Here is a 27,933-nt window from a genome sequence, read left to right on the forward strand (position 1 = left end):
GCGTGAAGAGAGGTCTATAATTATACGATTCTACATGGGTTTGCAATTTAAATTTTTCACTGGTTATATTCACTTTAATTGTGTAAAAGTTTTCGAAATAGAAAAATATAATCATTTCTGTCGGTACGGCAGAACCGTTTAGGATCCCCTTAATTCATTGTTCGAAATATTTTGATTGCGTTATTATATGTTTTATATTTTGTTATCATCCACTTATTTTTCATCACGCAAGTGCTATGCAAGATGTAAGGTAATCTGGGACGTAAAAACGACAATACATATACATATATAAGAATTCGTAGTAACTTTATATATATATTTTTTTTTATAAATAATTTATAGTAAAAATGTTGTTTTAGATCATCTTTATTTAATGTTATCAATGTTGCTTCTTCGCGCTGGACACTGGTTTGATACGTGCAATTACGCGTTTGCCGATGGAACAGATAATTAATATAAAGTAATGATAAATAATACATGCTACGTAATATAATATGTACGTAACGAAAAGAAGTAATATTAATATAAGTCCTATTATGTCCCATAGTTGACTCTTGTACCAGGGCATATCTCGCGATTTGTTCCGAAGGTGCTGTGCTCCTTTATGACGTATGACGTGCTCGATCCACCAAATGGCATTGTTCAATGGATCGTACGGCACATCATGCAGTAAGTCGCGCAACTTCAGCATATTTTCCTTGTAACTAAAAGTAGAGAGATAGCACAAATAAATTAATTGCTCAAACATTTCAAAATTTATTTCTATTTTCGAAAAATTTGCTTCCTATTTCTCAATTCGTTTATGTTTATAGGTTCTAGAAAATTTCGATAGCTTTAATAGAGAAATTGAGTTCCTATTTTGTGCCCTGACAGTAAACGAACAGTTTTTCACTTAGAGATTTAAAAGAAATGCTTTTGAAAATTGTAGGTTAAATATTTCAAAAATGATGATCTGACTGCTTAAAATAACAAATAAAAGTTAGATTAAAAATTGAGATCAAAAGTAAAAAAAAATTTCGGGATATTGATAACTATAGGAATATGCATATTTTTTAAACGACGGATCCACGACTGATAATAAAAAAACAAAGGAATTACCTAGATTTCGTAATGATCTCATATATAGCCTCTTTGAGCTCGTCTTCGGTCACGTCGGTGATGCTGAAGCTTTTTCCCGAACCATGATTTACCAGTTGCTTTACGTTATAGTGTTGATCGGCAATAACGGGGAAGCCAATTACAGGTACTCCATTTTCTATTGTTTCTTCGGTACTCTGTAAGCCTCCTTGATACATGAAAAGCCGTATGTTTGGATGTGCTAATAAAATAAATAGATAACTTTTATATAATCGATAATTTTCGACGGTATTACATACATTTTTATCTTTTTTCATGTGTCATTTATTTTTATAAATTTATTTCTTAGATATCTTAAAGAAAAATTAGCCATTTTAATCTATTTATCAATATTCCATATAGAGATTTCATGCAATAAAAACTACAAACCTAGAATTTCATGCTGCCGCAACCACTTCCTCATAATAACATTGTTTGGTTTATTCGGGAAATCGGACTCAAACTTCCACACTATATTGTAGGGTAATTTTTCGAAAACTGTACGAAACATGTCACGTCTTTCGATAGATAGAAAATTACCTCTTATATTGGAGCCTAAACTAAAATATATAAATCCTTCCTTCGCGTCATCAATTCTTTCTGAAGGTCCTACAAAAATGTACACGTTTTGCTTTAATTAATTTTACTTTTTAATTTTATGTTGCAACATTGAGATAAAAGCAGTATCTGTATCACATTATATATTAGAAACATTTTGCAACAAAAATGTTGCAACAATGGAAACTTTGTGTATGTATATGTATATTTGTATGCGTAGTATGTTTTCGTGCCAAACGTTTTAAGATGTTGCAGCTTAATATTAGCAGATGTTGCAATGACATTTTCTGTTTACGGTTTACATTGCTCTTATACGCACCTGTGGTAGACTATGGTTCTTCTGAGTGATTTGACGAGATTCTCTTATGGGAATGATTCCGGGAACGTATGCGTTTGGATGATGAAATGGATGATAATTCGCTAACAATAATGCCATATTTGAGGCAAGCTGATGAGCGGGCGGCACGGTGTCCCCAAAATATTTCCTGACCATCTTCTGCACGGGGATAATCTCATATCGATACCAGCATAATTGACGAATGCTGTAGTACGCGTTGAAGAAACGATCTATCAAATTCATATCTTCATCCAAATCATTCGCTAATAAATCCGGCAAATAAGCCCACGATATGGGATTTCCTGCGAGAAACACAATTACAATTGGTGACATAATTGTACACACATATGCACGAATATTAAACATTCCGCTTACCGAATGTATAATGATGAATAGCCATAAGCGGTACCGACGTGATTCCAATCAACGATGCATTGAAGCGGTGCGATAGCGCATAAAATGCGTCGTAAACCAGAGATTTGACTATGATCAAGTCAAACTTTCCGGTGTAGTTGGATGATATTAGCTGTTGCATGACTGGATTGGATAGCGCACTATCGGTCATTTCTTCATTACGTTGATAGAAATCATTCAGAATCGGCCATATCCCTAATTTAGTATACGCAAATACGTCTACGTTCTTGTTCACTTTGTAAGAGGAATAATTCAACTTTACTTCGATGTAATTCTGAAGAGACGAATTGTTCATGGGAGCCGGCGTAAAAACTGTCAACTCATGTCCTCTACGAGTCAGTTCCTCCATTACCGGTCTGAAGGCCACCTATAAAGTTGTGAAGATTAGTATAATTATATCGTTTAATATTTATCGATTTCTGGAGTTATGAAAAGTAATAAGCGATATATTTGAGGCCTATAATTATACACAATATGCACCTAAATTATAATCTTGATATCTTTTAGAAAGAGTCATGGAGCTTTTGTAGTTATAATCGGAAAATATTTAATATATACAATTATTGTCATAAAATGCTACAATACATCATATAGGTATCATAAAATCGTAAAATTTTATCACATAGATTCTTTTTAGATATTTCTCAAATAATTTAGAATACTTTATTTTGCTGTAAAATAAATTTGATAATCGTTGATATAATCAGTCAGGAAAATCGGATTTTATTTTGTTATAATTATTACGCATAAACAATACATGTGTTGTAGTAATTACATTTTCCGAAGTACACGCTTGTCAAAGTCTGTCCACACATAGCCATGTGTAAATAATAATAATAACAACAACAACAACAACAATAAGAATAACAAGAATAACAAGAATAACAATAATAATAATAATAATAATAATAATAACAACAACAATAATAATAATAATAATAATATATGCGGACACCCCATGCTCTCCAAAATTGGTTCAACTTTAAACAGTCGTTCAAGGGCTTAAAATTTAGCTAATTGCATCTACTTTCTGATGCCGAGTGGCGTTTTTCAAAATTCAATATAACAGACTCATTATATCGGGGACTTATATACCTATAATCAGGGGACGGCCAAAAAATTTGGATTTTCAGGCGAAAACCTTTATATATAATTTTGTTGTATTTTGGATAAAAATCGTCATTTTTGTTGTCGCTGATAACGAATCTACATGTTGACATATGATATGCAGGTCCCGCATAAAGTGTTACAAGTTATTTTCTTTACCATTGACATTAGAGATATTAACGTTGGGGGGGTTCTTAAAGAACAAAACGTTATTTTAAGAAAAACTGTAATGCAAAAATTAATTTTTGTATTGAAGATTAAAAAAATTTTTTTGGTTGTCCACTGCTTATAGCCACTATATTGAGTCCATTATATTGAATTTTGAAAAACACCACTTGGCATCAAAAAGTGGATACAATTAGCTAAATTTTAGGTCCTTAAACGACTGTTTAAAGTTAAACCAATTTTGGCATGAGGCATGGGGTATCCTGTTGAGAAAGAATGCCCCATATATATTATTATATCAATTTTTTTTAAATTAAATTTATTTAATTAAATAATGTGCCGTGTGCTAATATAGATTAGTAAAAATAGTAGTAAAACTACATATCCTTAATGATAAATGATAAGGTAGAGCAAAACCAGGCAAATTTTTCTATAAGCATCATAATAAAATTAAAATGTCGATACATATTTAAATTTATAGTACTAAATATTTTTGAAATCGATTAATATGTGTCGCCCGCGCATTGCAATTAAAGTTTCGTAGAGTGATTCAAATTTAGATACTTTTGAATCAAAGTCAATTTCAGTTGTTAAAATAAATGTAGAGAAACTTGAAAGTTTATATCAAAATTTATCTATTCTCTTCCTCTCCGACAATATTTCCTATAATAGAATTATTCAAGTGATTTATTGTGTAGTATTTAAATAATTTCTCAGTAACACCTGAGCGAGACTAACTGAATGAAAAGAAATTCTCTGAGATAAAGAAAGATGAAAACCGATGTCATAAAAAAATTTTTGAAATAACAACAAAAAACAACAGTATTGTGGCAAGAATTAAAATTAAGATTTCTAAGCGACCCCTAAATGTGAAACAAGAAAATTTTCTCGGCAGAAAACAGATGGACTCGAAATACAAAATCACAGAATAGTAAAGTTAAATAAAAAGTAGAGATATATAATTAAAATTAATAAAAAAAAAGCATAGTGTGTATATAAGATTACGAAAACGAAACAGAAGTAAGACAATTTGCAATATAATTGTAGCATACACACACATTCATATATGTAAACACACAAAATTTCCAAAGCACAATTGGTATTAAGTGTATGATTTTTAAATTGTATGTTAAATTGCATGTGCGTACATTCTTTTACAAATCGAGCGGATTTTGTAAAAAATATTGGGTCACTTTTATTATTTGCTTCAAACATTTTTTACGCGTTTCTTATACAAAATAAGCCGACACGTATTTTGGCATTTTTTTTTCGTCAATATTTTCGAAAAAACAGACGGTTAAAATTTTGAAAACTCGCCGATTATGCACTTATTTAAATCGCGATAACTCCGCTTCTATTCATCGTATAGAGTTCAATTTAGGCTTATTTTCAAGGTAATAGAATTATCTTCATTTTAATGTCGATTATTATTATATTTGTTGTTAACTTGTAATTATTATAAACAATTAAAGTATTTAAAGTCATTTTCACTACTCGAGGCCATCAGTTTAAAAATGTAAAAAAAATACCATCGTATTCCTCGATTCATTTTCTATAAAAATAATATTTTTTTAAAATGGTCATTTGATCCCATCTGTATGGAATAAATTAATTTGTACTGCAGGACGCGCTTCGCGGCGCGCGGCGGCGGACGCTTGGTCGTACTGCGCAGCACATGTATACGCATTCGCGTTTGTGCATGTTCTACCGGAGTCAGTTTTTGGTATCTGTTCGTGAGCGGAGGAATATCCCGCACCGCGAGAATGCGAATGCGAACACCGGCACAAGCCTCGAGAGAGGCACGCGATCGGGAACGTTGCGCGATATGAATCGCTATCGGATAGGAAGAGGAGGCGAGAATGACGAGACACACAGTATCACAGGCACTGACAGAAGAATTTATTGCACAGACAGTTACATGAGGAGGCCGACGGGAATTGAAACTGACGGTACGCTGAGGCGTGACTCCGACGATTGACGGAGATCTTGACGCGCGAATGATGTTGCGACGTAATGTCCGGCTCGGTAACCGAGCGGTAACGCGAGAACGGAAATCTTGTCGGGGCGCGGGATGGCCAGCGCGAGCGCGGTTACGCACTTCAGACGCGAGTCTTCCCGTCGGTCTTCACAATAATATTGGCTCTTAATGGAGCGCGACACAGAGTCCCGAAGATAGAGACGCGCCCTGAGCCGCGAGCGCGGGGCAGGGCCGACGATATAAAGTCAAGCGCGGCGGCGGTGCACTCGGCACGATACAATCGCACGCACTTTTCGTTTGAGTTCTTTGACTGGGTGATCGAGCAATACACCCGGACCCGCGATGTCCCAGTTCGGTCGATCGTGGCGCGCGAGCGCACGCGAAGTGCTCCGCCAGCGAGCCTTCAGAAATTCACGATCGGTGAGAATGATGATGATATCGCGGTTGATTTGGTTTCCGCACTGGTGCAGGGCAAGCGATTCGTAATGTCGCTGCTGCTGGCGAAAGACGCGAAACTTGCGTTCGCGACACGGCTACTGAGATGCGATGTGTCGCGTGCGGCCTCCCAAGAGGAACTGAACTATAGATGATCCCGAATAGGATCGGCAACTACGAACTAAATTATAAAAACTGACATTCCTTCCGGTCACTCTCGTAGAGCATGATCACGCACTTAGCCGGAGAGCGACAGGAAGGAAAGAACGCGACAGGAAACATTCGAACCATACGAGAAAGAGAGCGAACGAAGACATACGAACACGCTAGGCTCTCTCTCTCTCTCTCGTCCTTCCGCGATACCGCGACAAGTAAACACGCAGGAATTTCACGGCCGTTTGACATGAGAACTAAAGCTAACGAATAACGCGACGCAAATACGTTCGATCTTGAACATACCGCCCGCCTTGGAACGTCGTTCCAATATTAGCTTCAAAATGGAAGACACGTTAATTAAGCGCGTTGTTAGATCCCCGAATCTAGAAGGACGAGAGAGCTTACATGAGGTGTCCCCGAAGGATAGCAACAGATACATGGTTTTGAAGAGCCGCCCGCCTTGACGAAATAACTTAGATAAAGACGCGGCGAAGTACGTGAAGAAAACGCCAAACGCAAAGAATAAATTTCGAATAACACTTGACGAACTAACGCTAAGAACGCCAAATAAAACTAGAAACGCGAGATAACGCAGAATTGAACGAATAGAACCTTAAACTAGAAACGCGAGAACGCGCGATTGTGACTGCGAATACAGCACAATAGAATCGCAAATGAACGCAAATGAGAGCGCGAAAAGAAAGAGGCGGTGCACTGACATCGAAATATGACATGACCGCGAGTTATGAATTGAACTTAGCCTACGAGATTATCGCATTACTTAAGAGTAATCGCAACGAATAAACGCATAGAAAATGAAAGACGCAGAGCGAGAACGAAAGAAATCGCGAAGAACCTTAAGTTAAACTATAAGTACCAGCTTTACGACGCCGAGAGCGATCGCGAACGCGGGTCCTTCGGGCGATGAGACTTAGAATTTACGCGAAAACCGGAGGTCAGACCTTGTCCGCCCGAAGATCTGAATCATCTGGTAAGTCTATAGGGAGCAGACATAATTTACCGATAGGGCGAACAAACTCCGACGACGTGGTTTTGACGGTGGCCACGCGCGGAAGGCCATCCGGACCAGGATGAACGCAAGTGACGCGGCCGATTTCCCATTTACATGGAGGAAATAGAGGATTGCGAATGAGAACGATTTTGCCAATGGACAGAGGAAGGTGCGGTTTGCGCCATTTATTTCGCTGCTGTAGAGTATTTATGTAGTCTGCGGACCACAATTTCCAAAAGCGCTCCGCGAGTTGCCGAACGGTTTGCCACCGCGAGAGTCGATTTTCCTTCAATTCCAGAACCGACGGCTCCGGAGGGACCGTTATCGAGGCTCCAATCAGAAAGTGACCGGGGGTCAGAAACTGAAAGTCGTCGAATTCGTCAGACAGCGGCGCGATCGGACGGGAATTTAAGCATGCCTCGACTTGGCATAAGAGCGTAGTAAGCTCCTCGAAAGAAAGAGTGTGATCCCCGACCACGCGATGGAGATTATATTTAACACTCTTTATTCCGGCCTCCCACAGTCCTCCGAAATGAGGAGCGGAGGGCGGAATAAAGTGCCAGCTTATGTTATCCCCGGCGGTGATGTTGAGCAGCTGGGGATCCCGAAGCGTCGCGCCATATGCTTTAGAAAGCTCGCGATCTGCGCCAACAAACGTCGTACCGTTGTCCGAGTAGATGGCCTGGGGAAGTCCGCGGCGAGAGCTAAAGCGATTGAGAGCTTGTATAAACGCGGCGGTAGAATAGTCCCCGACTAGTTCTAGGTGGATGGCGCGAGTAGCGAGGCAAATGAAAAGCGCGACATACGATTTGTGGGACTTAATTCCGCGACCGGCAGCCGAACGAACTTTGATAGGCCCAGCGTAATCCACCCCGCAATGAGCAAAGCTCCTAGGCGGAGGGGACACTCGCACGGCCGGGAGATTGCCCATTAATTGCTGCGGAACCGCAGCGCGTTCGCGGACACACGGCACGCACGCATGAATAATAGACTTGACTAGCGTTCTTGCGCGAAGGATCCAATATTCCTTCCGGAGAACACTGAGTGTCAGCTGAGTCCCGCCGTGTAGCGAGCGGAGGTGCGCGTGTGACGCGATGAGCCGAACGAGGGGGTGGCTGGCCAAAGCAATGGGATGACGCGAGTCGTACGGAAGCGGAGCGCAACGAAGGCGTCCGCCGACTCTCAACAACCCGTCGCGATCAAGAAACGGAGTCAGTGGCGCGAGCGAGCTTTTGACAGATACGGGGTTTCCTGAACGCAGCGCGCGGAGTTCCGCCGGGAATGACTCGAATTGAATTTGCTTGAGCCAATAAACTTTTGCTTTGGAGAATTCAGCGGCAGAAAGCGCGCTGCCCCCAGGAAACTGAGCAGAATTGCGCGAAAGGCGCCGACAGCAATGAATGAAGCGAAATAAGTAAGCCGTCACACGAATCAATCTCGGCCACGACGAGAAACGGGATGCGAGGTCCCACGGAATGGTCGGAGTAGCGGCGTGACAGACGCGAAGTTTCTCCTCTCCGGGAGAATCGTCACTGAGAGGCTCCGGCGCCGCGGGCCAATCATCTGAGGGCAGTCTCAACCATGGGGGGCCGTCCCACCATAGATGATGATTTAAGAGTTCGGCGCTGGAAAGGCCCCGCGAGGCACAATCAGCAGAATTCGTCGCCGTGGGCACATGACGCCACACCACATATGGTGATGTAGTCTTAATATTCGCAATGCGATTTGCTACGAAGGTTTTCCATCGCGATGGATGAGACCGAAGCCACGCGAGCACGATAGTCGAGTCGGTCCATCCGAAACAGGGAACAGAATGCAAATTGAGCGCGTCGCGAACGAACGTGATCAACCGGGAAAGAAGAAGCGCGGCGGAAAGCTCCAAGCGCGGCACGGTCATAGGCGAAATCGGAGCGACTTTAGATTTGCCAGCGATTAATGAGACGAAAACCCGACCGTCGGAATTCGTCACGCGCAGATAAACGACGGCGGCATATGCATGGGTGGAGGCATCTGCAAAGCCGTGCAACTCCGCCGAGGAATCTGAGAGAGAATTAGTCCACCGCGACAGCACTATACGATTGAGATTAGGTAACGTAGAATAAAGAATTTGCCATCTCGCCATGATCGCATCAGGGATCGCCTCGTCCCAGCCGATCCTTGCGCGCCACAACTGTTGCATAACTAGTTTCGCCGCGACGGTCGCGGGAGTGACCCATCCGAGCGGGTCGTACAATCGAGCGATTACCGACAGAATTGACCGTTTAGTATTTGGAGCTGTAGGCTCCGTTGACACTTTGAATTGAAATGCATCGTTCGCGGGATTCCAAATGATACCGAGCACTTTGACACTCTCACCCTCAGAGAGATCTTTATGACAGGCTAAACCGTGATCCGAAGGATCGAGATCCGCCAGTAAGACCGATGAGTTGCTGGCCCATTTACGAAGCTCAAATTGACCGCAGCGAAGTAAAGCAATGAGTTGATCACGCTTATCGCGTAGCGCCTCGATCTGATTGTCACCGAAAATGACATCGTCGACGTAAATCTGCGTTTTTAGAATTGAGGCAGCAAGAGGAAATCGATTACCCTCGTCGTCGGCCAAACATTTGAGCACGCGTAACGCGAGAAACGGAGCGCACGCCATGCCGTAAGTGACCGTAAGGAGTTGAAAATCGCACGGGGCGTTACCTTGAGCCGGATGCCACTTTATTCACTGAAAATTTACATCGCGAGAATCTAATAGAATTTGGCGGTACATTTTGGCAATGTCCGCGATATAAACATACCGAAATTGCCGCCAGTTGACGATAATTGATCGCAAATCAGTTTGTAGCTTCGGGCCAACGAGTAGGTGATCATTCAGACTAGACCCGTTGGAAGTAATGTACGATGCATTGAAAACCACGCGCAACCTCGTGGTTGCACTGTCCGCGCGAGTCACGGGATGATGCGGAATATAAACTGAGTGTGACGAAAAGGTGTCATCCGCGACACGACGCATGTGTCCGAGCGTCTCGTATTCGGTCATGAACGCGAGATAGTTGTGGTAAAGATCGGGCTGAAACTTGAAGCGGCGGAGAAGGCATTGTAGAAGACGCTCAGCGGAGCGTTTTGAGTCGCCTATAGCTAAAGGCGGCGGAGATTTGAACGGCAAGCGGACAATATATCGCCCGCTTGCGTCGCGTGAGTGAGTCTCCTTAAAATGAGCTTCACATTGCTCGTCTTGAGGAGAGTAGATGCGCGACGAAGGGAGCTCCTCGATCTCCCAAAACTTTTGTATGTCCTCCGAGAGGGACGTTAATGATGTGCAATGATGCACTGAAACTGCGTGAGAGGAGCGCGGCGCCGAATCCGGAACGGGACCGGAAATAACCCACCCAAAGATCGTCTGTTGCGCAACGGGATATCCGGGCTGTCCTTTACGAACCCCCTCGAGGATAGCCTCGCTACACAGATCAGCGCCGATGAGCAAATCGATTGATTCGGTGCTGGTCGGATCGGGATCAGCCCACGCTAAGTGGTAGAGATGAGAAAGCGCGGATTTATCGACGACACGTTGAGGAGCATAAGCCGTGAGCGAAGGAAGTATGAGAGCGATGGCGGATAAATACGCCGAGGAAGGAATGAGAGGAGAAATTTTAATGTAAGCGGCTTGCCGAGCCGTGCCGGCAGCGCATCCGCCGACGCCCGAGATAGACGTAAGCATGCGAGTGCGCTGTAAACGAAGAGTCTGAGCGAGCGCTTCAGAAATGAAGGTGGCTTCCGAGCCTTGATCCAACATAGCTCGGACCACCACTGAACGGCCTGAGGCCGACGCAACGTGAACACGCGCGGTAGCGAGAAGGACCCGCGGTCGCGAGCACAGAACCGCGGATGCCGAAAGCGAATTGACTGCCGGGACCGTAGCCGACGGCAATTGAGACGGAACCGGCGGCGGAGTGTCTTTCGTCGGAGACACGGAAATTCCTGGCTCAGAATCCGATCCAGTGTGCAGCATCGAGTGATGCCGTTTGTTGCACGACCGACAAGAAAATCGGCTTTTACATTCTTGAACTGAATGCAGAGAACTTAGACAATTGAAACACCGTTTGAGAGATTTCACGGTCTCGCGGCGCTGGATCGGAGTCTGAGCGATAAACTTCGAACATTTATTTACAAGATGCTTAGATCTACACAGCGGGCAGGTTATCGGCGAGGACGCGGACGCGGTTGAGGCGGAAACGCGTTGATGGCCGGCGGCCTTTTGATCGTTTCCGGATTTCGAATGCACTTGAAGAGTGCATTCATCAAGAGCTCGAATTCTGTTTCTCACAAATGCGCACAGAGCTTCATACGTTGGCGGAGTGTCGGAGTCAGTCGCTCGAATTGTCCATGCTTTTCTCGTCGCGGGATCAAGCCGATGCACGGCGAGGTGGACGAGAAAGTCGTCCCATAACTCACTCGGCGTGCGTTTGAGCTGCTTCATGGAAGCGACGGAAATATTAATTTTATCAATTAACGATTGAAGATCCGAGGCCGACTCTTTATTTGACACCGGCAATCCGAGCAACGTAGTGAAGTGATGCGCCAAGAGCCGACGCGGATTTTCAAATCGCCGACTAAGCGCGTCCCATGCACTTGAGAAGTTATCCGCGGTAACCGGAATATTGCTTATCGCGTCGAGAGCGCGACCTTTCAACGACGAAGAAAGATAGTGCATACGCGCGAAGTCAGTCAGCGACTTGTTTTTTACGATGAGTGTGAGAAAGCGATCGCGGAAATTCTCCCAGTCTGAGTATGTGCCATCGAACGGCGGAAGTTTAATGGGAGGTAAATAAGAAAGATTTAACGCGGACGCATCCGTAAGCCCGACAACACTCGCATTAAGAGATTGATTTTCACTTCCGATTGGCTCGAGTTCCTCGAGCCAATTCGTCATGAAGTCTCTCGTCTGTTGATAGATGTCCTCCACCACATCGCGGACGTTGTCCTTGAAGTAGCTCACAGTAGGGCGAGTCGCTAGAGGAACGGCCTTGAGTAGTTGAGCGTGCCCGTCCTGGAACAGCATCCAGCTTTCTTGGAGGTGGGAGAGTCTGCTCCGAATCGTGGGAGCAGTCACGTTCGACTTTCCCATCTTCTTGAAGTTTGAGAGCGAGCGCTCGATCGAGTGCTGCACACTGCCTTGCTTTTGCAGGAGATCCTGCATGATTGCCGAAATAGCTTGCGATTTTTGTCACTAAACTCCCGCGATCCGACACGTCCCGGCGATCCGGCTCGAAGGACCAGCAATATGTTCGTGAGCGGAGGAATATCCCGCACCGCGAGAATGCGAATGCGAACACCGGCACAAGCCTCGAGAGAGGCACGCGATCGGGAACGTTGCGCGATATGAATCGCTATCGGATAGGAAGAGGAGGCGAGAATGACGAGACACACAGTATCACAGGCACTGACAGAAGAATTTATTGCACAGACAGTTACATGAGGAGGCCGACGGGAATTGAAACTGACGGTACGCTGAGGCGTGACTCCGACGATTGACGGAGATCTTGACGCGCGAATGATGTTGCGACGTAATGTCCGGCTCGGTAACCGAGCGGTAACGCGAGAACGGAAATCTTGTCGGGGCGCGGGATGGCCAGCGCGAGCGCGGTTACGCACTTCAGACGCGAGTCTTCCCGTCGGTCTTCACAATAATATTGGCTCTTAATGGAGCGCGACACAGAGTCCCGAAGATAGAGACGCGCCCTGAGCCGCGAGCGCGGGGCAGGGCCGACGATATAAAGTCAAGCGCGGCGGCGGTGCACTCGGCACGATACAATCGCACGCACTTTTCGTTTGAGTTCTTTGACTGGGTGATCGAGCAATACACCCGGACCCGCGATGTCCCAGTTCGGTCGATCGTGGCGCGCGAGCGCACGCGAAGTGCTCCGCCAGCGAGCCTTCAGAAATTCACGATCGGTGAGAATGATGATGATATCGCGGTTGATTTGGTTTCCGCACTGGTGCAGGGCAAGCGATTCGTAATGTCGCTGCTGCTGGCGAAAGACGCGAAACTTGCGTTCGCGACACGGCTATTGAGATGCGATGTGTCGCGTGCGGCCTCCCAAGAGGAACTGAACTATAGATGATCCCGAATAGGATCGGCAACTACGAACTAAATTATAAAAACTGACATTCCTTCCGGTCACTCTCGTAGAGCATGATCACGCACTTAGCCGGAGAGCGACAGGAAGGAAAGAACGCGACAGGAAACATCCGAACCATACGAGAAAGAGAGCGAACGAAGACATACGAACACGCTAGGCTCTCTCTCTCTCTCGTCCTTCCGCGATACCGCGACAAGTAAACACGCAGGAATTTCACGGCCGTTTGACATGAGAACTAAAGCTAACGAATAACGCGACGCAAATACGTTCGATCTTGAACAGTATCACTGTTCTATATCAGGCACAGTACAGTATATTTTTGACTGTTGAATATAGTAGACGATTTGTGAGGATTTCGATTTTTGCGGTTTATGTTTTATTATACGTAGATTTAGTTTTAAGAGTGTGCATTTTGAAATGTAGTATGTAATTTGAAGTGTTATTATATTTTGTGAACAAATGTAAGTATTATTATTATCATTCAATGATGCGTATTTTAGTATCCAATGTTTTTTTAGTTATCCAATTCTATATTCTATCGTGTACATACATACTTACAGTGACATTGAATTATTGTAATTCAATCTTCAATGTCACTGTAAGTATGTACACGATAGAATATAGAATTGGATAACTAAAAAAACATTGGATACTAAAATACGCATCATTGAATGATAATAATAATACTTACATTTGTTCACAAAATATAATAACACTTCAAATTACATACTACATTTCAAAATGCACACTCTTAAAACTAAATCTACGTATAATAAAACATAAACCGCAAAAATCGAAATCCTCACAAATCGTCTACCACATTCAACAGTCAAAAATATACTGTACTGTGCCTGGTATAGAACAGTGATGCCAGAAACTGACTCCGGTAGAACATGCACAAACGCGAATGCGTATACATGTGCTGCGCAGTACGACCAAGCGTCCGCCGCCGCGCGCCGCGGAGCGCGTCCTGCAGTAAAAATTAATTTATTCCATACAGATGGGATCAAATGACCATTCTAAAAAAATATTATTTTTATAGAAAATGAAACGAGGAATACGATGGTATTTTTATTACATTTTTAAACTGATGGCCTCGAGTAATAAATTTTAAATACTTTAATTGTTTATAATAATTACAAGTTAACAACAAATATAATAATCGACATTAAAATGAAGATAATTCTATTACCTTGAAAATGAGCCTAAATTAATCTCTATACGATGAATAGAAGCGGAGTTATCGCGATTTAAATAAATGCATAATCGGCGAGTTTTCAAAATTTTAACCGTCTGTTTTTTCGAAAATATTGACGAAAAAAAAAAAATGCCAAAATACGTATTGGCTTATTTTGTATAAGAAACACGTGAAAAATTTTTAAAGCAAATAAAAAATGTTACCCCATTTTAGGTGTTCGATTTGTAAAAGAATGTCTCATATATGAGTATAAAAATGATAAATACATCATTTCAAATAATAAAAAAAATTAATTAATTAAACAGTAAAAGTTTTAGTTTTATTTTTAGCAGCTATATTGTTCTTGAGAGATTATAAACAAATAGCTTTGACAAATAATTATATTCAAATAATTACATTCACAATAACAACTTTGTCGCGTGATTATTATACTTCTTAGAAGGATCTCTAAACTATGGGCAATATAAATCAACATAGAAAAAAGGTTAAAACTAAAAAATATAAAATCTAATAAAATATAAAATACAAAAAAATGTAAAAATACAAAATAATAAATAATAAAAAATGGAATCAATATCTCGATAGTAGTGATACAAGGCCGGTTCTAACCCAGGTCCTCTGAAGGGGGTGCGGGGCGCGTGGGGTTCTCCATGGCGAGGGGTATGACGTCACGCGGGGCGGGGGTATCTCGTTGGTGCGGGGGCTGACATCACGCGGGTTGAGGTGATGTTTCGACAAAGGAGGGGAAGTTTTCTGAGTGCAATATTTGTAGATGGTATCTTTACGACTTTTTTATGAGGGATCTTAGACATTTTCCCAAAAGGTATAGAACAAACGCGAATGATCGACAATTTTGTACCCTCGTTAGTATAATTTTATTACGGAAGCGCCGATGTCCGGCTGCTCGAACTTGTCAACGGAGCGTTCTAGAATCCATTAAAACTATGTTTTTTTTCATTTTATGAACAAAGTGTCCATTAAATGTCCATAAATCATTAGGATATTATGGAAAGAAATGAAGATTTTAGGGCCGACGCTGCGACGAACATGTCAAAACATTATTTATAGGTGCAGATGTAAAAGCGTTGACGTTCGGCAGCTTTGTACCCTCGCGGAAAATCGGTCGTAAACGAGAGCAAAATATCTTCCTTAATATTTTTTAAGGAAGAATGCAACGTATCGGCGCCAACGTTCGGCAATTTGTGTCCTTACTCCTCTATCCATAAAACCGATATCTCGGGAAACTATCTTTTGAGATACGCCAAATGTTAGAAAAAAAACAGAATTAGGTAAAATACATATAAGGAGGATGAGAGCGCGTCAAACCATAGTACGATTTGAAAGCGCATAGATGCAGCGGTGAAAAAAAGTTTAGTGGCTACTTTTCTTGTGTCAGAAGTGTCAGTGGCATAATAGTGAATAAAAGAAATAATGGAAAACATCGAGCAGAACGAATGCGACCTGTTGGAGCGGTCCCGCCAAGTCACCACCTTGGGTGAATATTTTGCATGGGCGCTGCACTGCGAGGAATTGATCAAACAGCTTGAAGAACGCAGCCGTGTCAAGCGTCCGCGATTCTCGATTGGATATAGACAATCTTTGGTTGCTAGAATCGCGCAACTCGAGTGTATAAAAACTCGATTGCAGAAACAGTTTATATCCAGTGGTGGTGAATACAGTGGCGACAATAACGCGGAAAGACTCGTTTGGCGAGAGATTGATACGGCGTTCGAGAGCTGCATCTTAACCGGTGCGGTAATAAACAATAATTACATCGAACCTCGTCAATTTCTCGAGGATGCCAAAGACATTGTGATCGAACACGTGCAGAAAGTGATGCAAAAACACATTAATGTAAAAGTGAACACGGTGTTTAATGGCGAATTTTTGTTCGGTGATAAACGCGCCAACAAAAGTGTCAATACAAAAAACTATGTACTCTTTCGCACGTCCGATTTACACGAGTGGTACGAGCGCCACGTTATCGAACCCACGCTAGCATCGCTAGCAGAATTTCAAGAACGCGATAGTGGTTGGGCGTTATCACAAATAATTAACTTGACTATAAATATAAACAAGTATAATTCAATGCGCGCGGGATGCCATATTAAATTACCGCGAGAAATTATGACGAAGAGAGCGGTAATTAATGTGCAATCCAGACACAATGCGTGTTTCGCGTGGTCAGTGGTGGCCGCTCTGTACCCCGCTGAAAGACATATGGAACGGGAATTTTCATATCCGCACTATACGACAGTGCTAAATTTACAAAACATTGAGTTTCCGATGACGCTGAACCAAATAAAAAAGTTTGAACATATAAACGATATCTCAATCAACGTCTACGGCATCGAGAGGAAGAAGGAACTATCAATTGTTCCGATACGACTGGCCGATCGAAAAAGAGAAAAACATGTGAATTTGCTATACGTGGAGGACGACAACGTTGGACATTTCGCATGCATCAAAAATCTATCCCGGCTTGTCAGCACGCAACTGAGAAAACATGATCACAAGAAATATATCTGCAATCGGTACGTATATTTATTGCAATAAAATTATATATTAAAATAATCGTAAATAAAATTTTAATTTTTTCTTTCATAGATGCTTGCACTATTTCGGATCGGAGGACAAGTTGCAGTCACATACAGTAGACTGTGGAAAGATAAACGACTGCGCTATCCGGTTAACAAGCGATAAAGACAAGTGGCTCGGCTTCGACAACTACAACAGAAAGGAGCGACTTCCGTTTGTAGTGTACGCCGACTTGGAATGTGTTTTGGCAAAGACTGAAGAAACAACAAATTTATTATAATATATACACAACAATTTTTATATAGGTTTATTATATACATTGTTCGTACAACTCGTTATCCGCGTATAATTCTCGCCGTAGCGTCGATTGCGTTTCATGGTTCGCCGAAGAACTTGAAAATTTAGCGTTACGTATAAAGACTATTTTAACGACAAATGTTCCCATGGTAAATTTAACATCGGACGAGTGGAAAAAATTTCACAGCGCAACGCATTGTCATATATGCGAAAACCATTTGTACAAGACGATACACGCGTACGCGATCATTGTCATCTGACTGGACGATACAGAGGTCCCGCTCAAATTGCAATCTAAATCATAAAGAATCTTTTTGTATTCCAATAGTTTTTCACAATTTATCCGGTTATGACGTGCATTTCATTATCGAGGATATAGCTACAGCGTTCGAAGGGGAAATCGAATTACTTCCGATAACAAAAGAAAAATATATTTCATTTACAAAAACTGTTAAATTGACACAAGACAATTCGAAAAATCATATAAAATTACGTTTTATCGATTCATATAAATTTCTGGCAACAAGTCTTGATAAATTAGCACCTTTTTTGAATAAAGAGAAACTAAAAATTTTACAATCGGAATTTCAAAATTTACCGACAGAAAATTTCAATCTATTAACACGGAAGGGTGTCTTTCCATACGAATATATAGATTGTATCGACAAATTGCAAGATACATGTTTATCGCCGCGCGAATCATTTTACAGTTCTTTGACCGGTGGTACAATATCCGAGAGCGATTACGTGCACGCCCAGAACGTTTGAAACCGATTCTCCCTTCGAACGCTAGGCGAATATAGTGATCTATATTTAAAAATTGATGTCATGTTATTAGCAGATATTTTTGAAAATTTCCGCGATAGTTGTATTAAAAGTTATGGGCTTGACCCTGCGTATTATTATACTCTTCCCGGGTATACATGAGATGCCATGTTAAAACATACAAATATAACATTCGAATTGCTTACAGACATTGATATGGTCATGTTTATCGAACGGGGTATACGCGGTGGTTTAAGTCAATGTTCCAATAGATACGCCCATGCTAATAACAAGTACATGCAATCGTATGATCCGTCGAAACCATCATCATATTTAATGTATTTAGATGTAAATAATTTGTATGGATGGGCAATGTGTCAACCGTTGCCTTACGCCGATTTTCGATGGGTCGATGACATATCTAATTTTGACATATCATCTATCACGCTCGATTCGCCTATAGGCTATATCCTCGAAGTAGATTTAGAATATCCGCAACATCTTCACGACATGCACACTGACCTACCGTTTTGCCCAACACGCGATAAACCACCCGGTAAGCGGGAAGATAAGTTACTCGCAACGCTTTAAGATAAGAAGCGTTATGTGATACACTACTACAACCTGCAGCAGTGCATGCGTCACGGTCTTCGTATCGTAAAGATACATCGCGTATTACAATTCACTCAATCCACATGCGGTTACATTGAACTTAACACAAAATTTAGAACTCAATCGAAAAATAATTTTGAAAAAAATTTATATAAATTGATGAATAATGCAGTATTTGGCAAAACGATGGAAAATGTGCGTAATCGTGTCGATGTAAAATTATTGACAAAGTGGGACGGACGATACGGAGCAGAGGCAATGATAGCGAAACCAAATTTTCATAGTAGAAGCGTCTTTTCGGAAAATTTAATTGCTGTAGAACTACGTAAACTTGAGATGAAATTTTATAAACCAATCTATGTCGGCATGTGCATACTCGACATCTCTAAAACGTGTTTGTATGAATTTCATCACGAGTACATGTCACCGCTCTATCGTGACAGATGCCGGGTAATGTACACCGATACAAATAGTTTAATATATCATATTAAATGCGAAGACGTGTATGAAAATATGAAACGCGATATCGCTAGATTCGATACGAGCGATTATCCAATTGACAACGCGTACGGTATACCGCTTGTGAATAAAAGGGTACCAGGTCTAATGAAAGATGAAAATAACGGTACGATAATGAATGAATTTGTAGGACTTAGAGCAAAAATGTACGCTTTGCGAGTGGATGGTAAGAAAGATACAAAAAAGGTTAAAGGTGTCAAGAGTAACGTTGTCGCGAGAACGATAACGTTTGATGATTACACGCGGTGTTTGAATGAAGAGATTGAAATGACACGTAGTCAGTCATGTATAAGATCGAAATTGCATGAAGTATACACCATTCGCGAGACGAAAATTGCTCTAAGTCCGTACGATGACAAGCGGTATATCATACCTGATTCGACCGACACATTACCATGGGGACATTACCAGATACCCTTATAAAATATAATGTAATATAATGTATGTGCGATATAATGTTATGTAACATATGTATATGTATTTTATATATTGTAATGATTATTGGAAAGGATGTATTAATAAAGATCTTATATATTTTTATATTTCAAATACTTTTATATGTTGTACACATTATATATTTTTTAATTTTTGAGTAATTAATAAATACAGTTTGTATAAATTAAATTGTATTATCCTTATGTATCCAAGAGTTGTGCGAATTGTCAAATTCCAGCCATTTTACGTAAACCTCGTCACCTCTCCTGCGCAGTACTTTCTCCACGAGATATACGTCTGGATAATTCGCGTTATGCAACTCGTCCTCGTAAAACGCTCCAGCGACAGATGTTTTGCGATAGTCCTCGAGTAGATAGGTTACGGGATTAGTACGCTGCACTTTAACAATTTTAAACACTTCGGTTGTCCAATTTGGTGTGTAACCCTTCTCAAAAAGTTTCTTGTACTTGCTAACGCGTACCGGGTCACCTACTTTGAACTTTGCCGGAGCGGCAATCTTTATGTTACTATATACCGTTTTTAAAAGATTATCAGCGATCGCGGGGGTGACGTCGGCGGGTCGCATGCCGATCGTTCGATGCTTGCGCGCGTTGTAATCCGATACGCGTTCCGACAACGCGTAGATCCACTTGTAAGTTCCATTCAGCGAAAACATCTTCCACATGTCGTTCTTCAGCGTGCGATTGAATCGCTCGATGACCGATGCCTTCAATACCGAATATGTAGAATAGTGATTAATGTTATGTTTCCGTATAAGCCGTTGCACGTCGGCGTTATAAAATCCTTTCCCCATATCGGTTTGCATGTTTCTCGGGCATCTCTTGCTATCTCGAATTATCTCGATGATAGCGTCAGCCGTCTCGCTTCCACCTTTACTCTTGAGTGGAATGGCCCACGCATGCTTGCTCAACACATCGATGACGGTGAGTATGTAGTGGTAACCTCCGTTGAAACGAGAGTACGGATGCATCTCGACGATGTCAGCTTGCCACAGGTCATCGTATCCCCGCACTATGACGTGTCTTCGGGGAAAATTTTTCCTTGCCGGAGCGTGCAGTTCGTTCACCAACTGCCGTTTCTCCAAACTATGTTGTTTCTTCGCTTCGTCGGTTTTTCTCGATCGCCGTTTGTCGCTCGTTTTATGATTCATTTTCAGTGAGAGAGTAGTGATACAAGGCCGGTTCTAACCAGGGTCCTCTGAGGGTGGTGCGGGGTGCGGGGGGTTCTCCATGGCGAGGGATATGACGTCACGCGGGGCGGGGGTATCTCGTTGGTGCGGGGACTGACGTCACGCGGGTTGAGGGGATGTTTCGACAAAGGAGGGGGAGTTTTCTGAGTGCAATATTTGTAGATGGTATCTTTACGACTTTTTTATGAGGGATCTTAGACATTTTCCCAAAAGGTATAGAACAAACGCCGATGATCGACAATTTTGTACCCTCGTTAGTATAATTTTATTACGGAAGCGCCGATGTCCGGCTGCTCGAACTTGTCAACGGAGCGTTCTAGAATCCATTGAAACTTTGTTTTTTTTTTCATTTTATGAACAAAATGTCCATTAAATGTCCATAAATCATTAAGATATTATGGAAAGAAATGATTTTAGGGCCGACGCTGCGACGAACATGTTGAAACCAGTGATGCAAGATTTCACGCGCGACAGCCATCTTGCAGTGGAAGGGGTAGGTCGGCAGCGCAGAACGCACCGAAAAGATGAGAACCCTTGTTCTTCGAACATATGTAGAAGAGGACAGGTATATATCTTTTGTCCTTTATTTTCTTTTGATAGAATAGAGCTACGAATTTCGAGCGAATCCGGAATACTGGCGATAGCGAGTAGGCGATGCGACCCAATATGCAAAAAGAAAATATAAAATATAAAAAATATATTTAATATTATAAAATAATATTAATAAAATTAATATATTTTAAACATAAATTAAGTAACTTATATTTAAAATTTTAATTAAAAATAATTATTAATTAATAATAATTATAATTAATAATTATAAGTATATTTTATATATAAAAATCCACTCTTGGCCAATATATATATATATTTTTTTTTTTATTTTTACGACGAGGAATGTGCTCTACACATACCCGCCGCCTCGGGGGAGACTTTGGGTTATGCGGGGTTGGGGTGGTAGCAGGAGGCTACACCCCGCCCGCGCTAAACCTCACCGATGGCTACCTAACACTATACAGCAGCCTTCCAGGGGCCGCTCGTCGCATACTGTTGGAAGACTCCAAATGTCTGTATCATAAATACATGAAATACAAGAACATGACCTCTGTCTGGACATGACTCTACTGGACGTAACCGGGCAAAAGTCACGTCCACGAACTCAAGGGACGAAGGCTGCGCCACTGTGCAATGTCACCCCGTCCCGCCCATCATATATTGCAACGTGCAATGACGGCCCAAGCACCCCGCCCAAACCATCTGTTACAAATATGATGGGTTAACACTCTAGGCAAAGAAATAAAGTTGGATAAATAAGGATACAAAAGAACATGGAAACACATTCATACAACACTCACTCCGATGAGGAGACGTCGGGAGAAGAAGGAGGAGTCCCTAATGCTCTCTCCCTTCTTCGCTCCTCATCTTCCTTATCCTTCATAACGTTGCTAGCGAATTCAGCAAATGCGTTCCAATTATTTTCATCATCTATAACCCTATCTACTATTACAACCAAACCCAACCTATCATTAGCGTCGAGGCCCAAATCTGTTATTATCTTGGACGATAATCAACTCAAGCTATGCATTCCGACAAAGTGTGCTCGGCAGTATCATCTCTAGCCGGACAGTGCCAACAAGCAGGAGAATCCCGTTTGCCTATTTTATGTAAATAGTGTCCGAAACACCCATGACCTGTGAGGAGTTGTGACATATGGAATGTCACACCTCCTTCCTTACGTGCCAGCCAACGCCTAAAATTAGGTTTAATCGCCGCAATTGTGCGTTGACCCCATGATCCGCGGCTGCTCAGCAAGACATCTCATTGTTTAATTAACAATTCTGCCTCTTGCGTCCTAATCGCCGCAACTGAGTCTCGGGTGTCATCCTCCGTACCTCTTAAAGCGGTCACCCGCTCGTATACCCTACTACGCAGGGAAGCCTCCAGGGTCCACGGAGGCATCCGTGCCAGCAAGGCCGCGGCGCTAAATGAAGCCGTCCTATACGCGGATATGACTCGAAGCGCCACAATGCGCTGAAGGCCGCGCAACGGTCACAGTATCCTTTCTGAAGCCGATGTAAAGTTACGCGCCCACACGGGAGCGGCATACATCGCGACGGATGTCATTACCATTGCGTACAGTCGACGCTTCCTCTCCGCAGGACCGCGGAGATTTGGCATCAGCCGGCCCAATGCGCGCGCCATCCTACCCAATTTAACTCCGACGTAGTCAAAATGATCTCGGAAGCTTAATTTACTATCAATCTTTACTCCTAGGTACTTCATAGACGTTTTCGTCTCGATTCTCGAGTCGCCCACGGTAATAATCGGCATCGCACGCGGCTTTTTCTTGTAAAAAACCACAGCTTCAGTCTTATTTTCGGCCACAGTAAGACCTAGATTTCTCATATGTCGTAAAACTGAAGAAATTTGTAAGTTAACATTGATAAGTGCGTCATACAATCTGTCAGAAGAGGCTGTAATCAGAGTGTCGTCCGCGTAGCAAATAATTCGACATCCTTCCTCGAGTCAAGTTCAAAACGCTGTCGAACGCAATGTTCCACAGGAGTGGCCCTAAGACCGACCCCTGCGGAACACTCGACAGGTCTCTCGAGGAGTGCACCCGTATTATCTTTGTAGATAATGTACCTATTTTGCAGATAGTCGGAAACCACACGGCGCAGATATTCGGGGAATCTTTTCCGTTCCATCGCAGTCAGAATGACCTTCCACGGGACAGAGTTGAAGGCATTAGCTATATCAAGACTGACTGCTATGACTACCCTCTCCCTATCGATTACATCGCGTATGCTATCACGAACCGAAACGAGAGCGTCTATCGTGGACTTCCCTCTACAGAAACCAAACTGGTTATTCGACAGCGCATAGTTGGCATTTTGATTCATCCACTCCTTTCCGTGATAATACGCTCAAACGCTTTGCCCAATTCGTCAAGCAGACAAATAGGTCTGGCTTTAATGTCCGCCGATAGTATAACTTCCCCCTTAGGTATAAGGACCAGAACCGCCCTTTTTCAAATATCCGGAAATTTACCACGTTCGAAGCAAGATGTGAAACATTCAGCCACTCGTTTGATCATAGTATGCGGGAGAAGTTTCCAAGCCTTAAATTTAATATTATCAGGTCCAGGAGCCGTGTTCTTATTGAGTCTTTTGGACACGTACTCCTGGACATCTCTAACTGTAACTTTCCAATTCAGATTCCATTCTAAGTTTGACAAGTCGGGTCTATCGTATTCCATGATGTTATTAGGAAACAATTTATCAACGACTTTCCGGAGGTCTTCAATGTCTAAAACCTCCGAGATACCTGGACATGCCCTTCGTAACCTTCCTAATACCAATTTATAAGGAAGACCCCAAGGATCTTTGTTTAAAGTGAGAATAAAGTCATTCCAGGCCCTATTCTTAGCCTTATTAATGGCAATACGCAAGGTCTTCTTGGCAATCCGATACGCATCCCTCTTAACGAGTAGCTCCTCCGGGCTGCAACGACCCTTAGCCCTGCACCATTTCCTGCGAGCAGAGATTGAATCCCGCCTGAGGGAGGCAATCTCTTCAGACCACCAGTATTCGTTACGTTTGAAATTAACGCATGAAACTTTAGGTGCTACAAGATTGCACGCATCTTTCACGCAACGCGTTATCCACTTAATGTATTCATCTGGTAACAAGGAATCCTCCTCCGGAGGAGCCAAATCATTAATGAGTTCTAAAATTTCCATGAAGTATGCCGGATTTAGCTTTTTAAAATTCCAACGTTTCCTGACACGCTGATCTCCGCGTCTACACTCGCCATCCTCACTGATTTTAATGAGAATATACAGATGGTCCGAGAGCGATTCCACATCCCCCAAAACCTTCCAGTCCGAAATATGCGGAACCAACTCAGTCGAGGCCCATGTTAAGTCCACGATAGAACTCCCCTGCGATCGCACACAAGTGGGTACAATACCGTAGTTCACTAACCGTATGTCGCGAACAGCAGACCAACGAAACAAAAGTTCTCCGCGTCTATTTGTATTGGGAGAGCCCCAATAAGCGGATCTAGAATTGAAATCCCCACAAACGAGAAATTTTCCCGATAATCCGCGAGTGTAGCCGTCCAGTTCATCGAGGAACTCCACAAAGAGGTCGTATGAAACATTCGGAGAAATGTAGCAGGATATTATTATTATATCTCTACAAGAAACCGCGACGATGTAGTTACCGCGATATACGCATCTACAAACATGATTACTAGTGGCTTCGCTACGCCACAAAATAGCTGAGAGACCATCTTGACTACAAAACCAACGTGTCGAACTTCTTACGCCTTGAGGAGGCTCAGATATTACGGAAAAACCTACTTCCTTTTCACGCATAAATTGTTTTAGCAAATCAAGTGCGTACCAACTTCGATTTAAGTTAATTTGAATGATATTAATCGACATTATGGGTTATCAGATTCGGACACGAACCTCCGATCCGATTGAAGTCTGAGCCTTTGAACCGGCTGAACGCCGCTAAGGAAGCCCTGATTATTAAGGCAGATATCGGAACCCATTCGGTGATTGGGATCTTTGTTTGATTCTGCACATATTACACAGTTGAAGCGTCTATCACATCCATTTGAAACGTGTCCCGGTGAACCGCATCTAAAACACGACCCGGTTCTGTCGGCTGGATTATTACAATTGGTCCTGACGTGACCAAACCGCCAACATTTGAAACACTGGACCGGTCTTTTTCGAAGTAATTCGATACTAACTTTCGTCCAGCCAACGTAGATATGCCCCATCTCAGCAAGCTTTACAGCCGCCTCCAGAGGACACCGCGCCCAAATAATCCCCATACCGGAACGCATCATCGATACATTGCTCAGTTTGAAGTAAGAAGGATAAAACCCACTTACCTTGGACAATTCCTCGCAGACTTCCTCCTTAGTTGCCGATGGATCGATACCTCTCATTCGAATTTCGCCCGTAGCCTGCGGATTAGAGACACGGACTTCGTCCTCAAGAACCTCGATAAGTTTAGCCTGTAATATCCCAGCAAGCTCACCACCTTTTGGGCCGGGAATCTCAATCACGATCCCACCGTTTGCCGCTCTTCTCATTCGCGTATCCTCGATACCAATCGAACCGAGAGAAATGTTGCTTCTAGCCTTCCTTAGGATTTCAGCATATGAAAGTCCGCCGGGTTTACCAGTTATGGTAACCACCGCAGGTTTTATTAGTTTCTTTGCGACCTTGCGTACCACCTTACGATTAGGGTTAGCCTTCTTAGACACCCCTGAATCCGACTCAGCCGCGTCTGAAACAGGCTCCGATCTACTATTTTTATTCTTGTTCCTATTTCTAGGCTTACCCCTTCTATCAACCGAAACCCCGTTACCGTTATCATTATTAGGATTATACTTAGCATTGCCATCCCTATCATTGTTATTATTATACCTATCCTTATCAGCTACCCGGTTGAATTTCGGAGCATTGGAACGTATGTTAAATCTGGGCGGAATAAGTTGAATGTTTTCTATAATTCTAACACCGCTTCCCTTATTTACATCACTCGCACGCACGCCAATTACATTACTTGGTTTTTTGAATATTTTCTCATCGCTCGGACATATTTTCTCTTCATTTAGACGAATGTTAGTAACTCTATCTAATTTCTTAAACCTATTATTTTCCCTTTTTCCTTTCGGTTGTAAAGTAATCAGAGGGAAATGTCTATCCTTTGTATTTAGGTCAACAGAGGTAACAGGTAACCAATCATCCCTGCGAGTCATATAATCATCAACCTTGGAGCAACCTGGCGTACTTAATTCCTGCATGTTATCTTGCATGTTATCCACTTCCATAGATATATTGTCCTGGGTAGTTCCTTCTATTTCTACAGGCGTAATGCTTTCAGAGTCTCTTATTGGCTTTACCCTTCGTGCCTTCTCTAAGCGCTTAGCCGCAGAGAAGGGCTCGGAAGCCACGAAAGATCCTCCGCCGCCTTTGAATAAGTTTATCTCACCTCGTAACTCCAAAATGTATTTGCGGAGTTCTTTAATTTCCTCCTCCTGTCTGTCGATTTTCCGCATTGCCTCTTTGTACTTCCCTTCAAGTTCATAGTTTTTATTTCGAAGGTGAATTATATCACCTTTGGGTTCCAATTTTTCAAGAAGAGTCTTAGTGATATTGATAGAGACCTCTTGTAACTTTTTGAACCTGCCACTAATAATGGTGGACCACTTGCACTTTTTCCTCTGCCTGTCCCATTCTGCCAGATAATCAAGCATTCTGGCACCCAGGTCAGAAGCAGAGCAATTAAGCTAATCCTCTCTGTCAAATTTCAATTCCTTGGCACAATCACTCTCGGTAACAAAAGCCTCATCTTCGCCTGTTTCCTCGGCCTTCTTAGATGTTTGTGTGGTTCTCTTCTTAACTTTAGGAGATGGTTTCTTTTCCGTTTTACAAGCCTTAATCTTCTTACTTTCTTCTGCATTACAGGAGAACTCGTTAGAGGAGGATTCTAGTTTTTCCTCATATCTTCCCGTAACGAGAGCATTGACAATGCTTAAAACTGCTCTACTTTTATTACTACGAGCACTCACATCACTAGTGTTACCATCAGAAAGAAAATTATTACAATCGTTCTCATTATCCTCTTCTAAATTTCTGTAGTTGTTAGTCTTTTTATATTTTTGTGCATACTTGCGAAATTTACCAGGATCAATAGTCTTTTTAGACTTAATCCGCGTACTTCTACGCGATTTAGCCTCCTCCTCCGGAGAGGTTGACGGAAGCCGAATTATTGACTTCTCCGGTGAAGTGGAAGACAGCAAACGAACGTCAACCGCCTCCACACCAGTCTCAGCAACAGTGGGATTTGGAGCCGATGAAGCATCAACATCCATCTCCTCCTCTTCTTCCTCTTGAACCTCCTTACACAGATTATCAACATCCT

At 42.4% G+C, this 27,933-nt stretch overlaps 2 protein-coding genes across 2 annotated transcripts; one reads left to right on the forward strand and one right to left on the reverse strand.

Moving 5' to 3' along the window:
- Positions 1–379: 379 nt before the first annotated feature.
- On the reverse strand, positions 380–27,273 carry LOC145943446 (uncharacterized). Its single transcript, XM_083050951.1, has 6 exons — positions 25,892–27,273; positions 2,387–2,792; positions 1,990–2,313; positions 1,507–1,725; positions 1,099–1,318; positions 380–704 (listed from the first exon to the last, which is right to left on the reverse strand). Exons 1-6 carry the CDS (start codon positions 27,263–27,265, stop codon positions 380–382), a joined length of 2,868 nt encoding a protein of 955 aa, XP_082907077.1. The 5' UTR covers positions 27,266–27,273.
- On the forward strand, positions 16,441–17,160 carry LOC145943930 (uncharacterized). Its single transcript, XM_083051851.1, has one exon. It carries the CDS (start codon positions 16,441–16,443, stop codon positions 17,158–17,160), a length of 720 nt encoding a protein of 239 aa, XP_082907977.1.
- Positions 27,274–27,933: the final 660 nt, after the last annotated feature.

The sequence above is a fragment of the Prenolepis imparis genome, unplaced genomic scaffold (assembly GCF_030444845.1).
Source record: "Prenolepis imparis isolate NDT839.2.m4 unplaced genomic scaffold, iyPreImpa1.0 SCAF_12, whole genome shotgun sequence".
NCBI lineage: Eukaryota > Metazoa > Arthropoda > Insecta > Hymenoptera > Formicidae > Prenolepis > Prenolepis imparis.